This window comes from Gouania willdenowi, chromosome 7 (genome assembly GCF_900634775.1).
Source record: "Gouania willdenowi chromosome 7, fGouWil2.1, whole genome shotgun sequence".
Classification (NCBI taxonomy): Eukaryota; Metazoa; Chordata; class Actinopteri; order Blenniiformes; family Gobiesocidae; genus Gouania; species Gouania willdenowi.
In genome coordinates this window covers 2,564,805-2,582,793 of record NC_041050.1, presented here as the reverse complement: position 1 = coordinate 2,582,793, position 17,989 = coordinate 2,564,805, and the positions used below count along the sequence as shown (strand labels likewise).

General features: G+C 37.9%; 1 protein-coding gene across 4 annotated transcripts in view; it reads left to right on the top strand.

Moving 5' to 3' along the window:
• The window catches only part of src (v-src avian sarcoma (Schmidt-Ruppin A-2) viral oncogene homolog), a 55,662-nt gene that overhangs the window by 27,301 nt on the left and 10,372 nt on the right, over window positions 1–17,989 (top strand). Inside the window, exons 2-7 of one of the 4 annotated variants that reach the window (XM_028452696.1) lie at window positions 7,625–7,886; window positions 9,280–9,379; window positions 11,941–11,958; window positions 13,454–13,552; window positions 14,921–14,947; window positions 15,137–15,240. In XM_028452696.1, the coding sequence (XP_028308497.1) occupies window positions 7,634–7,886; window positions 9,280–9,379; window positions 11,941–11,958; window positions 13,454–13,552; window positions 14,921–14,947; window positions 15,137–15,240 (601 nt within the window). In that variant the 5' untranslated portion in view covers window positions 7,625–7,633. The remainder of the gene's footprint in view (window positions 1–7,624; window positions 7,887–9,279; window positions 9,380–11,940; window positions 11,959–13,453; window positions 13,553–14,920; window positions 14,948–15,136; window positions 15,241–17,989) is intronic. The other 3 variants (XM_028452697.1, XM_028452698.1, XM_028452699.1) reach the window with 3 other exon arrangements.

Here is a 17,989-nt window from a genome sequence, read left to right as displayed (position 1 = left end):
AAGCAGAGTGTGTTCTAACCCAGACCTTCATCCAAACCAGTGGTTCTCAAATTTAGTACCCCTTTTCTCTTACTTTTAAATCTAAGTCCGTCCCCCCCCTCCCCAAATCCCCTTCAGCGTATGTTTTTTGATGTCATTCAGTATGTTTCTCTGTTATTTGTGTGTATTTTTCCTGGGTATTTTTCGCATATATTGTCTTTTTTGTTGTTTTGTGTGTTGCTGGTAATAGTAAGTATTTTTCTCTCTTAGTGTGTGTGCTTTTGGTGTCATTTTGGTGTCAGCAAAATGGCTGCCCACTGCTCCTCAGGGATGGGTTAAATGCAGAGGAGGAATTCCATTAATGTACTAACATTACATGGCCAATTAAAGGCGAAAGCCCCGATTTAATCTTTAATCTTGTTGTCGTTTGCTAAGTAATTTGGGTAATTGTCCTCTCTCTCTCGCTCTAAAGTACCCCCTGTAGTGCCACAGCGTACCCCGAGAGGTACATGTACCCCCATTTGAGAAACACTGCCAAAAACAAGCCAGACGAGAGAACTCATTCACACGTGCTGTCCATTAGAGGAGAAAAAGCCAAAAGTGGCACATATTGTGATACTGATTATTAATAAGTGAATTGTCTTTCTGGTCAGGCTTTATTTGAATTTTGAGAAAAAATATCGAGATATGAGTTTTGGTCCATATCGCCCAGCCCTACATCTTGCACAGAATTTGAGCTAAAGCAGTCAGAATCAATCAATCCACAAGTCAGAGGCTGGTTGAGCATCTTTGTAACGTCTCCTGCTGTGAGCTGATAGAAAACAGACTATCGGCGCGTGCATGCGTGTGTTTTATCTGTGAGCGACCCCGCATTGAGCTGAATGTCAGCTGGGATCAGCTCCAGTAAAACCCTGCTTCCGTACTTGTGGTGTCAGGCACTGATGTTGGACAAAATGGCCTGGTTTATTTGTTGTGCTCCAAAACCAAACTCCATTCTGTATCACCATGGACTTCGTAGGGCAGACGTAGGCAACTGGCGACCCAGGGGCCATGTTGCGGCCCTCTGTCTTGTTCGGTGCGGCCCACCAAGACAATTCCACCAAAAATTGTAATTCAAGAAATCAAAAGTAATCTTAAGCCCAACATAATACACAAAATAACTCCAAAATGCACAGAATTTCCACAAAAATACACTAAGCAACAACAAAAAAAACACAAAAAAAATTCCAAAAATACACAAAAAAGACTCATAATAATGATAATACACATAAAAGGACATCAGGTACACAAAGCAACCACCTAAACTCACTAAGCAACCACACATACTGTATACAAAATGACACCAAAGAAACACACAACAATTACACAAAATGACAGAAAAAAATACCCAAAACAACAAAAATACTGAAAAAATATAAAATGGCTCACAAAATATACAAAATGTCAGCATAAATTCCCAAAGTGACAGATAAATACACAAAATGACTCCAAAAACGACACAAAATGAGTAAAAACTTAAAGTAAAAAATGACACAAAAAGATAACAAACAACAACAAAAACAAAAATCTTTGTTCTTTCCCGTATTAATTCTCTGATTGGTCGTTATTCTTAATACTGACATGAATGTTGATAATGTGACCCTTGGATCAGATAATCACATTTTTGTGGCCCCTGCTGTGATAAAAGGTGCCCATTTCTGTCGTAGGGTGTCTGATGTTTTGTGATTGTGATTGTGAAAAATAAAGAGAAGTCACCGGTATAACTGCATGGAACAGAAATAGTAATATAATACAAAAAATCCCCTCACCTCATAATTCATTATGTTTCTGTTGGTTAAAAACAACAACATTTGAGCATTGAAACTGAATATAATACAAATTAAAACTCATAAATGGAAATTTATATTAATTATTTATATTTTTTGGTTCTTCATAGGGACTAATAAAGGCTCCAGCTTCAAAACATTGGAACATTTTTCTGTCAATAAGTTAATAATTCAGGCTTTACAGAGTTAAGTGAAGTCATCTGAAGTTTAGATGTGGATGTGAAAGCAGTTTTTAACATTTCAGTCATAAGAGACCCTCAAACACTTTATTAATCGTGCAGCTCGTCCGCTCAGCAAAAAAAATGCACAAAGGACAGCTTCCTGTGTGTGTGTGTGTGTTTGTGTGTGTCTGCGTCACCCTGAACCCGCATTGTGGGGGATATGCCTGGAGGGACAGATATACAGTATGTGCCATCCAGTCTTCCTCGTCCTCTTCCTCCCCCACTCATGATAGGAACCAAAAGTCAAACCCTGTGTTACCTCCTCCTCCTCCTCCTCCTCCACACACACACACACACACACACACACACACACACACACACACACCCTCCCTCCCCGTGTAAACTGGCTGACCTAATTCAATAGATTTAATTTGCAGTCAATACTGTCCAGTCAGTGCTCATGTACAGTATGTGACTGGATCAATGATGTGTATCCTCCAGTGAGTGTAGATCACTTATCTCACATGTGTCAAACTAAAGGTCCGGGGGCCAAATCTGGTCCTTAAGAGCATCCAATTTGGCCATCTAACTCAGCCATTCCAAATACACAAATTCAATTAAACTCCACATTATTTGCACTCGGACTCACAGTTTTCTCACGCTTGTCATTCTTAATCTTAAATTGTTGAAATAACAAGTATATATAAAATCCTGCAATTGTATCTAATGTAGGTGAGATTTTAGTCCATGGTTGTGTAGATATATCTGCTTGATTTTGTTGAAGTATATTACAATTATAATTAATAATTGAAGAAGAAATTGAAGTTAAGGAAGAAAAAGAAAAAGGAGTTGAAGAAGAAGAAATTAAAGAAAATGAAGAAAAAGTTGTTGAAGTTAAGGAAGCAGAAGTTGATGAAGGGCATTTCAGGCTGTGACTTTTCTCTTAAAACAGTCTCAAGTAAGGGTGAGAATAAGTATAGATTATTGATATGTCATAATTTTATATTTCATATGACAATATTTTAAATCGATGTTTTTTTTAGCCATGTCTGAATATATGGTTGTAGGTTATGCTACATGAAGTGTAGTACACTTTCATGTGTTTTTGAGAATTGTAGGACTAAAATAAGGAATTAAAAAAAATGCAATTATCATTATCGAATTGTGATACTTATAGAATCACAATATATACCGGAATGGCACACAAGTATTGTGATAAAATGGAATCGGGACAAAAACATATCACCCCAGTCCTATTCTCAAGAATTATTACTGTTCATGTGTTCCAGAGGTTATTGGCAGATCTTTGCTCATTAATGTATTCTTACAGTGCTTCAGTATTACTTCTCATGGTAGTTTATCTTTCTGTTAAAGACCCTCACAGACTAGCTTAGCTGACCATGTGTCATTTATTTTTTAATTCTTCTAACTGCGGCGACTAACCAGGCTGTTTCTGAGACTTATTGATTTCAGCATGATTGTGTCCATTTGGATGCACCATAATGATGTCGGCGGGAAAAGCTCAATCACATGGCACGATTACCACATGTACATCTTCTTATCAAAGCCACCATCCGACTCCTGTGTTTGTCTGTAAATTAGCATTTGGTAGCTGGCCCCCTGTAGTGATATCCATCCATGATAGCACGGGCTTGAGAGGCGACATTATTTCAGGCTTACAGTAGATTTCACTGCACTCACTAAGCTGCTATTAAAGCTTTACCTAATGATACCGAGTAGGCCACAAAGCTTCAGAAAGAAATAGATTCTAACGCAGGTCATTTAAACCTGATCAGACAGGACCATCTATAAGGGGGAATAAGGGGGAGAGATTTTTGCTGTCCATCCATAAAGTCAACAAAATGATGGTCCATTGTTCTATGAATCTGTGATAACCACATGCCAAAAGGCATTGAAATTGGAGAAATGGGAGTAATGTAGCAAAAAGGCATTAAAAGGTTGTAAAAAATATTGCAAGAAAATGTGATGAAAATGGCAAAATGACAAGTTTGGTGTGAATGGACTTGGTAAATGGACTTGATTTTATATAGCGCTTTATCACCACTGAAACAGTCTCAAAGCACTTTACATATCAGCGCATTCACCCATTCACTCTCACATTCACACACCAGTGGGACAGGACTGCCATGCAAGGCGCTAGTCGACCACTGGGAGCAACTTAGGGTTCAGTGTCTTGCCCAAGGACACTTCGACACATAGTCAGGTACTGGGATCGAACCCCCAGCCTCTCGATCAGAAGACGACCCTCTACCACCTGAGCCACGGTTGCAGAAAATGGTAAAAATAAACAAAAATGGGCTCAAATTGTTCAGAAAATATTTTTATATTCTTTAAAGCATTTGGCGAGTCCCTTTCAGTGAGTGAAAGAGGTTACTGTCATAATCACTGCTGCTAATGTTTGTGGTTAGATTAATGATATACTCCAGTGTTTAATTAGGTAGCGGCTACATTAACCTAGCTTGTTTCAGAGTTTGCTTTTTGATAGAAAATGTAGATGACGGGTAGGAATGTGCGATATTTTACCGCCGTCTCTCTGTGTGAGGTGGTTGTCTCAGCTATCTCAAGCTGCCGTTCTGCGATACATCCTGGACCGCTACTTGGTTAAAACCAGATAACCATCCAACAAAAGGGACTGATTGAAGTTCCTCCGTCAGATCCACCCATAGTTCCACAAACACGGGGACAGAGATGAACCTGTAGCAACGATTATGAACTGGAAGCTCAACTAAAGCTAACTATGCTAAGCTAACACACCGACACACAGACTGGGCTAAGAGCTAAAGCTAACCACTCCATATAAGGAATAATAGACTTAGTGAAAAGAACACGTCTTACTGTCATAAAGCCCCAGAGAGCCACCGATTTGTTTATGGTCAGATTTAACACTTTACTATGGAAGGATAAAAACGTGTGAAATAAATGTTATCATAAATAATAATGCCACTATTAATCCATCCCAATTTGTGAAATGCAATATTTTTTAGTTGTATTTCATGTGTTCACAGATAAAGCTGGTCCCATTAGACGAATGTAACTATTGGTAAATAGTAAATGGACATGATTTATATAGAGCTTTATCACCACTGAAACAGTCTCAAAGCACTTTACATATCAGCTCATTCACCCAATCACTCTCACATTCACACACCAGTGGGACAGGACTGCCATGCAAGGCGCTAGTCGACCACTGGGAGCAACTTAGGGTTCAGTGTCTTGCCCAAGGACACTTCGACACATAGTCAGGGATGGGATCAAACCCCCAACCTCTCGATCAGAAGACGACCGACTACCACCTGAGCCAAGGTCGCCCAGATAATCTATTGACATTATTATACCTAAATATACTGAATGATTAAATCATCAGCTTGATCTGGTTTAATTATAGGAAATCAGAGTTATTTATTAACCATAACTTTATGTAACTCATTATCAGATAAATGAAACAAGATTAGTCACTTGAATTTTCTCTCAAACTGTAGACATATATTTTCTTCAGATTTTAGACAAAAATGTGAGGAAAACGTGGGTTATTAATATACATATTGGATTATTTGGCACTATTGTCCTCCAATTTCTAATGAATAACACAACTTTCCGGCTTGTAATTTTACAATCTTCTTCAAAGGAGACCCTGGGGACACGAGAACCTTTAAATAAATATTACTTTTTTCTTTTTACATTTGAAGCCACAATGTCAGGAAAACATGAAAAAATAGATTAAATTGTTAATTGAGTGGAGCCTGCTGCCTTCACACACAAACTGATACAAAAAATACCCAAAACATGTACTGTACCTAACTTGATTTGCTTCCAATGTCGTGGCACATGTTCACATTATATACTTTCTATTTAAATGTTTACGTAGAGACCTAGCTCAGAAAATTATCAGTTTTGTATTAGCTTGAACTGTATTTGCACACCGATCAGTAAAACCCCATCAAGGAATTACTTGCTATCCACTTTTGCTTTTTCTGCAGTGATGGCATCTCAGAACTTTGTAAAACAAAGCAATGGATTCCACTCGCTGCACTTCACATTTCAGGTTCTAAGTGGAAGTTGTTAAAACATTTTAGCACCTAAAGTAACGCTGAAGTGACACCTCTGATGCTTTGGACACTAAGTGCAAAACAAGTTAAAAGAGGAAAGTAATCCCAACTATTTAGACTCAAGTTAGATAGATAAACTTGTTTTAAATCATGTGTTTTGTTTTGATAAGTTAAAACACTGTGTCAAACTAAAGGCCCAGGGGCCAAATGTAGCCATTTAGAGCATCAAATCCGGCCTGCGCAAGAAAGCAAAAATGACAGAAAACATTAATCATTGTGTAAATTACCAAATAGTTCAGTTGTAGATATCTCAGTCCCTCCAAATTCATAAATTCAATGAAACACAGGAAGTCAATGGTCGAAAACACTCTTCTCCACTCCACTCTTCTTTTTTATTTTATTTTATTCCACTCCACTCTTCTAAAATCCTTCTATTTCTTACTAACAATTGGAGTGGGGGTCAATTATAATTGTAATCATGTAATTGACTGTTGTAATCGTAATTGAATTGGAATTGAGTTCAGATAATTGACTTTTGTAATTGTAATTGGCCCAGCGACCCTGAAAAAGGAGCAAGCAGTTCAGAAAATGGAAGGATATGATTGATGTTCTTATAGAGATTCCATGATATCTACAGTCATTTACAATGTAATTAATTACAAACTAGGGAACGTTGTTATAGTTCTATGGCTTACACATAGGCATACGTAGTTAACAGTTTACCTGTCAATTCTCTTGAGGATCATTTTACCATTTAAAAAAAAAAAAATTAAATGTAGGAGTTTAGCGATAGAAAAACGGGTCAGGCGCCCACAGCAAAAATATTAATATCATCATTTTCATTGATTAGGAATCCTAACAAGGTAACTAAGAGATGAAAAAACAATTTTAATGATATATAATGTTTTTTTTTGTGTATTTTACAGCAAGACATGGGTCAAAACTGACCCGTTATCATAAGAGATGCTAACAGAAAGCTAACAAGAGGAAGGTTATGTTTTATAGGCTTATTATTTTCAGACTCAGTAATTGTGATTAATTGTAATTGAACTTTATTAATTGAGAACATAATTATAATTGACTTTCAGGGGGAAAATGGTAATTGTAAATTTAATTGTAATTGGAAAAAATGCTGGTCAAAATAATTGTAATGAAGTTGTAATTGAACATGGCTAATTGAAGATGTAATCGTAATTTGAAAATGTAACTAACCCCAACCCTGCTAACAATCCTCCAAAGTTTTGAAGAGAAGATCCAGCACCGATATTTGTTTTTATTGCTTGGATATTTGCAGATGTCTTACATACTGTATCAGTTATATCTGGAAGTAGAAACTGGGGTATAAAAATGTTGAAATGATACCAAAGAGGAACAGCTGCTCAGCTGTCTGTGTTGGGGGGGGGGCTGGGGGGGGTCTCTGTGGGATGAAGTATCATCTCAAACCCATCTTTGGTTTCTGCATCTGCCTTTCTTTTTTTTTTTGTGCATTGTGAAGATTTTTCCTAGTAAACGAGTTCCACAGATGGAGTATTTAATGACAGACCATGCTGTGACTCTTCATTCATTGGTTGTCCTTTGATATACGCTGCAGGCTTTGGCTATGGGCGGATCCAAGAGCAAGCACAAGGATGTCGGCCATCGGACCCGCAACGTGGATGGCAACCTCAACTCTGGGGGAGGGGCCGGGGGCCACAACTCTAACTCTACACAGAAGTCCCAGACGCCGCACCGCAGCCCAAACATGGACGGGGGTCTCAGTGGGAACCAGTCGATGGGTGGTAATGCGGAGCTGTCCCTGTTTGGAGGGGTGGACAACAACAGTGTGACCTCCCCCAATAGGATCACCCTAGCAGGTGAAACTCTCTCCTTTGGTGGCAAACTTGTGCTCTGGGGAATAAATCTTACAAGAACAGAGGCGTCAAACTCATTTTAGTTCAGGGGCCAAATACAGAGAAGTTTGATCTCAAGTGGGTCACAGATTGTATGCAGGAAAATGAGTAATTTCAACATTATTGTGCCCTAGTTTGCACTTCTATGTAAACATGAAACTCTAAATATGTAACAAATTGACAATATCCAAGCAATAACTGACAGATAGTCCCAACAGGATCTTCAATTTAAGTGTCCTAGATTTTGTGACTAATTTATATTTAACTATGTAATAGTTTTAGGAAAATTTAAGGGTTTTGTAAGAATTTTGAGTTTTTTTACTTTAAAAATGACTGCAATCATGCAATATAAGCTCTGGAAAAACTGAATGGGCCGGATTTGGTCCCCGCGCCTTGAGTTTGACACATGTGTACGAGAAGATCTATGTCTAACAAAACTCATTATTATGCACCATATTCATTTGGATACAGTTTTAGAGCCTGTGTTCCGCTATCTTGAAATCACATGATTGATGATGTCACATGGCCCCACTGCCTGTAAACATCCCATTGTTTTCTATTGGAGTGAAACATTCAGCCTGATTTTTAGATCATTTAGTAGATTTTTCTGTCAAAATGAAAACATATGCTGCTTTTGATTGCTCTAAATTGCGTGTCAAACTCAAGTCCAGGGGACCAAATACGGCCCTCCAGAGCATCCGATTCGGCCCACAGGGGAAAGTGAAATTGACAGAGAAAACATGAATCTATGTGTAAATTACCAAATAATCCAGTTGTAAATTGTTGTTAAAGGAACTCTACATTTTTTCCAAAATTCATGCAATTTAAAAAAAAAATTGCTTTGTCTAACTTATAGCTGGAAGTGCAAACTTGAGCACATTAATGTTGAAATTGTTCGTTTTCCCACCTAAAACCTGGGCCCCACTTGTGATCGAACTGGTCCGTATTTGTCCCTTGAACTGGAAAAGTTAAACATGCCGATGTATACCTCTTTTCTTTACCGAAAACAGTTGTGACCCGAAAAAAAAATCTGTGACCACAGGGGGCGACAGTTCCCACTCTGCGCTTTGGTAGTAAACAATGAAGCAGAGAAGAAGAGCTTTCCTAAGGGTTCTTTACTCTCCCTTAAACAGTGGTCTGACACGCTGTGGTGGCTGAAGTTTGGCGAGTAATCACTGATTGTTGAAGGATTCCCACCCAAAAGGACTTCTATCCTCAGGGTTTGTGTGTCTTCAACAGTCCATGATTACTCACTAACTTCAGCCAAATACTTTTTACATTTTGTATTTTTATTATTGTTTACTGCACTGGTTGTGATGTTGTGCATGCAGTGTAAACTTGTCATTTCTTCTTCAAGGTGGCGTGACGACATTTGTGGCGTTGTATGACTACGAGTCTCGAACAGCCTCTGATCTGTCCTTCAGGAAGGGGGAACGCCTCCAGATCGTCAACAATACGTAAGAAACTCAGCAAACTGAGACGTTACCTTTGGAAACAGCTTTCTCTGTGATGCATGTGTACAGAGAGGTTTACACAAAACTACGTAAACCAAGGTCTTCCCAACAAGTCAACAAAGATGTCACATTGTTGCCAGATTGGATGCTTTTGTATTCTGTTTTTTTTTTTATGAAAATACTTAGTACAGATGCAACCTTTAACTGGCAGTTTGGGGGGCATTTGCACTTTCATTTTCTATCATTTGTTTTGGTTTGAAGCGGGAAACAATCAGCTGGATCTGGCATCTCTGCCCACTTATACATTTTTAAAATGAAAGGAATCATCATTATACATTGTATAGAGCATGTGTCAAACTCAAGGGCTGGGGGCCAAATCCAACCTTTTGGAGTGTACGATTCGGTCCGCAGGAGAAAGACAGAAATGAGAGAGAAAACATGGTTCATTGTGTAAATGAAACTCAACAAGATTTGCAGGTGCTCGTTGTTTTCCTGGGGCTTATATTGCATGATTTACAGTAATTTTTAATGTTAAACAGTTGAAAAACCACAAAATTCTGACAAAATCTGACAACTGTCAGTCTTCGTCAGAGGTCTCTGCTGATCCTTTTGATGTTTCCTTTGAAGTTTCCTTGACATCTGTATAATAATTCTAGCAAGATTTTTTTTGTCTTCTTTTTGAATGATATGTGAAAATTACATCTATTCAAACAATTGTTCCTCAGGGAATGTTCTTTGATCTCCTGACATGTTTCTACTGACAACTGCCAGTCTTCACCAGAGGTGTCTGCTGATCGTTTTGATGTTTCCTTTGAAGTTTCTTTGACATCTGCGTAATAATTTCAACTGGATTCTTTTTGTCTTTTTTTTTAATAATATCGCTTTGACCACAAAGCGATCAGCAGATGTCTCTGACGAAGACTGGCAGTTGTCAGTCGAAACATGTCAGCAGATCAAAGAGGATTTCCTGAGAAACAGTTGTTTTGATAAATTAAACCTTAACATATTATTCAAAAATAATCTTGCTGGAATTATTACAGAAGTACCTTCCTTCAGAAGAACATGCACTTCCCCATCATTGCTTAGGTCAATGACCCCTCCACCCCCCTCCCAGTTTGGGAACCACTGGGTTAGGTTGCGGTTATTTTTACTGGTAATTCCAAAGTCTCAATTCGAGTCCTACTTAATGCAATACTAACCTGTTCATGGACTGGGTTATGATTGAAGGGGGGGTGGGGGGATAAGTATGAACTCACTCTATGAATCCATAGAGGTGCAGTGAACCATATTTAAACCCAGAGCTGCTTGGCCCACCAATAAACTGCTGACCTAGAAGATAAGAGCTGAGAACAATAGTGGATTATCACTGCATCTGTACCACCCCACTCCCCCGCCACCCCCCACCACCCCCTTAAGGCAAAGGCTTGGATCCTTATTAGGTCAAATTACCCAGAATAAATGAAATGACTCAGATCAAATCATCATAGTTGAACCAGGCTCAGGTCTGCTTGTGTTTGGACTGTAATCACACATTTGTTATGATGATTATTACGTTTTCCTCTTAGGCCGTGTGTCAAACTCAAGGCTCGGGGGCCAAATCAGGCCCTTTAAAACATCCAAATCAGCCCTCAGGGGAAAGTAAAAGTGACTGAGAATACATGAATCATTGTGTAAGTGACCAAATAATTTAGTTGTGGGTATATCAGTCGGGTTCTAAAGGGGTGTAAAATATCTGGCACATTTCATGGGAACTTAAGCTCAGGAATTTGGGCAATATTGAAAAATGTAAACTTTTCATGGGGATTATTTATTAAACTTAAGTAGGAATTGGGAGCAATTTTAAATCACTGCATCATGTCCAACATAAATATTGGCATTCATGCAAAATAATACATAACATTGCAACAGATTTATTTGGAAGTACAATTTAACAATCCTCCAAGTGGAGGGCCATTGAATTTGTCACAAATTTAATGAAGCTCTACAATATTTACAGAGGGTCATGCTTTTTATTTGATCAAATCTTCCAAAATTAAATATTGTCACTACCACTCACCTATTGCTTGGATATTGTCGGTCTGATAAAATTATAAAATTTTTCTCAAATTAAGACATGATATTTCCCTAAATTTAATCGAATTTGGTAATAAAATCAAGGAAATTTTAAATGTAGTTTCTGTTGGGACTGATATCTGTCACTTATTGCTTGGATATTGTCAGATTCTTACATATTTTGTATTTTACATAAACGTAGAAGTGCAAACTAGGGCACAATAATGTTGAAATTACTCGTTTTCCAGCATAAAAACTGCAGCCCACTTCAGGTCAAACGTGTTCTTATTTGGCCCTTGAACTAAAATGAGTTTGACACCCCTGTCTTATTGTGTCTTTGTTAATATTGAATATTTGATTTCCTTCTTTGGGTTTATAATTATGGTCCTCTCTGTGCACTTTTACTTTTCTATTTCTGCTCCTGACAAGTCTTTGTTTCTTTAACCATCGTTTTTTTCCTGTCATCTCTCTTTTTCCCCGTTTCTCCATCACAAACGATGTCATTTGTACAGGAGAAAGGTGAACTGCAGGTTTGTGACGCTTCTCTGGAGATGGTTTTATTTTATTTTTTTATTATTTGTCCTGCTTGTTTTTCACGTCCCACTGTGTGCTGCATGATCCATTCAACATGCACCGACCTAGGGCTGGGTGATATAGACCAAAACTCATACCTCAATATTTTTTTACTTACCAGAAAGACAATCAGGGTTAGACTTCATGATGCTAAATGGCACGCAAACACATTTATTTACAAACAGCTGCACAATATGTGCCAATTTTGGCTTTTTCTTTTATAAGGGACAGCACGTGTGAGTGAGTTCTGTAGTGTGGTTTGTTTAGATGAAGGTCTGTGTTAGAATGCACTCAGAATTCCATCTAACTGAGCTTTCCAAATAAACGGTGTGATTATTTCATTTTACTGAATTAAAACATCAAATCATTGTTTTTCTGTTTTAAAATTAATCTTGCTCTGTTTGTGTGATATTTGGATATTTACGAATGAACTGGCGAATTGAAACGTTATTAATACATAATTAAAAATAATGGATGTTACTGTATGTACTGTAAAGCACACACATAATATGTGATTAAAGGAACCAGATGTGGTGTAATGATCCTACTGGTGCTCCTTGTTTCTTGTGATCAACTTTTGTGTGTGTTGAAGGCTCATGGTATTATGGTATTATAATGTGCAAAATAAATATTTTTACTGCCCTCAAAAAAGCTGTAATTGTTTTTACAAAAGTGTCAAATGGTAGAAGTTCTAACATCTATTGTTCCCCACAGTCGATAGTCACTAGTTTATATGGAAACTACTTGGACCATAACACCATAAAACAAAACATAAACGTGAGCAGCTTTTTACAAGTTAAAACATCCACAGACTGAATGAAAACATGAGCAGGAGCAGAAAACTGCTGAAATAAAACCTAAACAGTCCTATTGTGTGAGGAGACCTGGTCCATGACCTGTGGAGGGAAACCAGGTGTAGTGGACTTCAGTTCTGGTTCTAATTTCATCGTAAATATCCACATTTTTCTTTTAAAACAGAAAAATGCTGCTTATTTAGTTTTTTTTGGTTCTGTATTTCTTTTTTGGTTTTAAGTCAGTAAAAAAAAAATAACCTCACCGTTTATTTGTTATTTTAATTTGGTTTTAAAACGGAATTACCAAAGAACGAACAGTACAGGGATTTATATCGATGTAGGCGATAATATTATTTTCTATATCGCCAAAATAAAAAACTTGATATATCTAGATTCGATGCATCGCCCAGCCCTACACTGACCACATAATCACGATCCTCCCTTTTAAACCCTGCATATATATACCGTATATATATTATTAACTCATTATCATCAACATGTGTGAATGTTCACTGCAGAGACATTTATTTGGGCTGGTTTTTATCAAGAGTTTAAAAAAAATCCTTTGATGAATGAACTTCTCTCTTGATAAACGGCCTTTAACTTCACACGCGTGTTTACGTCTCTGTTAAACGTTGTTATTATCTGATCCATGCAGAGAAGGCGACTGGTGGCTGGCACGCTCGCTGACAACTGGAGACAGCGGTTACATCCCCAGCAATTACGTGGCTCCGTCCGACTCCATCCAGGCAGAAGAGTAAACATCTTTTTTTTTCTTTTTTTACACAAAAAAACAAACAAATGTGCTCACACGGTTTGGATTGTTCCATTTTTCATTATTTATTTATTATTTTTGCTTCATGTAATATTGACATCACTCAGTTTAACACTCTGGTGACTTTGCTTATATATCTTCATTTGTTTCACTGCTAGCTGGTGGCTAATTATCTTAGCATGACTCAGCCATATTGTGAGCTGTCAGTAGGTTATGCCAACCGTCGCTTAAAATACGTAAAACACAAACTAAGCGTCTCTTATTGAACTGATATAGGACGTAACTTCAGAGATGTATAACGTACCTGACAAAAATAACTAAGTTAAAGTACAAATACAATCACTGAAAATTAGAAAATCACTTGCTTAAAAGTCTGAAAACAGCTCACATTTAATGAACATAAGCATCAAAAGTATCTTGTAAAAAAAAATACTCAGGTATGAAAAGTAAAAGTATTTTTCAAAGTTTGCATTAAAAAAACAAAAAAACAAAACAGCTATAAATGTTCTACTTTCAAGCCAGAGTTTTTGTGTTACTAGTTTTAAGGCTAAAATATGCTAAGTTGATGCTAACCTAGTGCTAACTGACTGCCACCTTGCTTCAGAAAATTAAGATAGAAATCAAATAGTTTCCATAGCCTGTCGTAGAGCAGTAATCTTTAAAAACTGGCTTAAATCAACATAAATCTCAATGGATCTATTGCATTCACTGCTTTTATTGTTGATTGGCTGCTTCCCATGCTGATCTTTCCCCTCATTAACCTGCTAGCATGCAGCAGATGTAACACACTAACCTAGACATGGGCAACTAGCAGCCCAGGGGCCACATGCGGCCCTCGGTCCAATTTTAAAAAAGTAAACGTACAAAATGACAGAAAAATACAACAAAAGTACACAAAAAGACAGGAAAAACACAAAAAAAATGACTCTGCAAACCCACTGTACTAACAAACAAACACAACAACAACAGAAATACACAAAGCTTTCTTCAAAAAATGCAAAATGACAACACAAATACACAATATGACTCCAATAAAACATACTTTTTACAGGAAAATACACAAAAGGACTACAGAAATGCACAAATAACAATGTCATAGCAAGCAAGATAACAACAAGCCTACACAGAATGACAGAAAAACGCACATTACTATAAAAACTTTTGTTCTTTTCTGTGTTAATGCTCTGATAGGTCATTATTCTAAATGCTCACATGAATGTTAATTATGTGGCCCTTCAATCAAACAAATATATTTTTGTGGCCCCCGCTCTGATAGAAGTTGCCCACCCACCACTGTACTAACTGTGTAACACAGCTCTATTTCTCACATCTTCTTTCCTGCATCCCCAGTCATCTCAATCTGACACTGGAGTCCAGGTAAGACGCTGCTGCCACTAGCAATGCTTTCAAATGGGAATAAACTCGTCTCTCTCTCTATATATATATATAACAAAGGGCAAAAGTTCACTCTTCCTTTTCTTTGTCCAACTCTTTCACCCACGCTCATCTTCCATCATCATCATCATCACCGATCCCCTCGTTTTCTTTCTCTCTCAACCTCACCAGGTGGTTCTTTGGTAAAATCACACGTCGTGATTCTGAGAGGCTGCTGCTAAGTTTAGAGAACCGGAGGGGAACGTTCCTGGTACGAGAGAGTGAGACCACCAAAGGTACGTGTGTGTGTGCACGATTGTGTTAAAAAGACTTTGATGCTGTTACTATTTATTTTTCATATCCACTGTTATCCAGGGGGTTTTGTATTTTTTGTACCATGGTATATAGTCATCTTAAAGATGGAAATCCTAAGCGGGTACACCCCCTTCAAAATCAGAAACAACCCCTTCTTCTTATTCGCTTCTGAATTTTAACTTAACGTCCGGTTTTGATCAGTATTTCATTCGACCAGCAGCAAACAGGGTTACTTCTACTTGACTTTGATGGAAGTCGAGTAACGGAAATGAAGTTTTTTGAAACCCTTTCTGATTGGTTGGTGAAAAGCTACCAGAACCCCCACTAAGGCGTTGGCCTGACCCTACTCCTAAAAACGGGCAGGAAAAACTGGTTAAAAAAAAAAAAAAAAAGGGGTTCAAAGTGTCAATATTGGAACAGTTAGTTTCAACTGGCAAATAATCGTCATGACAAATAGTGATTGTGGTTAAATTGGCAAAAGAAACATATATATATATATATATATTTTAGCTGATATCAGATAAACATGGCCAATGTTTACATTTTTTATATATGAGAATAATTTTGGTACCAGACCTCTGATTACTGATAAATGGCTTCAGTCCAAGTGTTTTATTGCCATCTGCTGGTGTGGCTTCCTCACGACACATGACTTCAAATACAACTGCTGCAACTTTTTGTTTGAATCTGGAGACAAACACCCAGAGTAGGAAGTATAACTGAGCCACTGAAGGGTTCAGGTATAGGCCAATGAAAGTACCGTAATTCCGGGTCTATAAAGCGCACCCCTGTATTGGCCACATTCCAATAATTTTGCTTTTTTTTTAAAGAAAAATCCCCACAAAGGCCGACTCATCATTTTAGGCCTCATCAGCACTCTATTAGTTGATGAGGTGCCCTTTAGAGGACTCAGCCAATCAGAACAGGCAGGTAGGAGGGCTGCTGTACTCCCGTTCAGTTTAACAGAGATTTACGTGTTTCAACCATAGACTAGGGATGTAACGATTAATCGTAAGGCAGTTAAAAATCGATTCATAGGTATCACGATTGACATCGATACTTTGAAAATTAAATCGGTCCTTTTTTAAACAGCAGAGGGCGCTCTATATTTATCCCTTCTCTTGACCAGCAGCGTACCGGCGGACGGAATCTGCAACTATTTTCTTTTTGGCCGCCTTCTACTCTTACATCTTAATAAATGATTCCTTGCCCCTGTAGCACCGGAAGAATATCTGTAATATTACGTGAATATCTGTAAAAGTCACGTTTTTCTATTAGCTCTGTCTGCTAGCATAACATCTCTTCTTCACTGATAGATTAGCTGCATGCCAACCGACCACTGGGTTACCAGCGCCCCCTGCTGGTCCAAACAAATATCTGACATAAATCAGTGCAATGACGGTTTTTTTTCTTTAAAAGTCCAATTGTTAAGGCACAAAATACATTTTCAGTTGCACTTTAAAAAAAAAAAAATTATTATGCAGTTTTACATTGTTTACTATAGAACCAGAATTTAAATTAATAAGCTTCTTCTTCATTTGTATTATTCCTTTATTTATTTCATTCAAGATTTATTTTTAGTTAAATTGCATCGTTTTGAATAGTTTATCAAGGGATTATTTTGACAATGAAAAATAAAAGGAAAATAATACAGTATTTTCAGTCATCATTTGTCTACAGTCCCATTTTGTAAAATAAATCGTGAGAGAATTGTATCGTGAACCCAGTATCGTGAATCGAATCGTATCGGGAGTTGAGTGAATCATTACATCCCGACCATAGACTGTAAAAAGATGGACATGACGTCCTCCGTAGTTCCCACTCAACGTTCTTAAAGCCAAAATACAGCACTCAGGAGCACTGCCATCTTGGAAATTTGAGCCACAGTCTGCGTAGGGTCCGGCGGGAGGAGCGCTGGTAACACGCCCCGCCCATTCAGCGTACTGCCCAATCATTGGCTGTCAGTCATCGTCATATATGACGTCAAATCCCATTTTTCAACCTCAAATAACTTATTTTAAACTAAGTTCACAGAAAATGAGCACTTAAACATAATGTAGGATGATAATAACTAATGATCACAGAGTATTTTAACTTTACAGTTTGACCCACATCCCATCCGTTATAATTGAGGAGGCGGGGCTTATGACATACTGCAGCCAGTCAGCAGGGGGAGCTCTAAAAAATAAAAAACTTCACTTCCTCAGGATGATGTCCCGTCCATTCTTTTTACAGTCTATGGTTTCAACCGATAAGTTTCCTTTACTACATGAACTCTCCATCTCACTGCTGCATGTCTACATGTCAGTCCATTTACAGCTTTTTATGGTCACTTTTTACTGGATCCATATTGTCACACAACGCTCCCTCCGTTCTTCTTACCGTGAACTATCGTGGAGCAATCACGTCGAGTCCAGACTCTGAGTCACAACATGGATTCAATCGCTTCTGAACAAACCTGACATGGTGATTTAACAAGTTTATGCTGGTCATTGTTTCCTTTGATTACAAACTGGCTGACTTTGACTTTAGTTCTGATCTCTGCTCCGTCTCCTTAAGTAAGCTTCTCCATCAGCCTCAGACTCCAGGGTGTGTGCATGACATAAGAATGATTCAGTGGTAGTGCGTTCAATTTACAGTTTCATTGGTCCACCTTAACGGTAATTTCATTGGTTTAATGTGACAAAGCTAAATTTTTTGGTGGCATTAAACGAGTAAAACTGGGAAAAA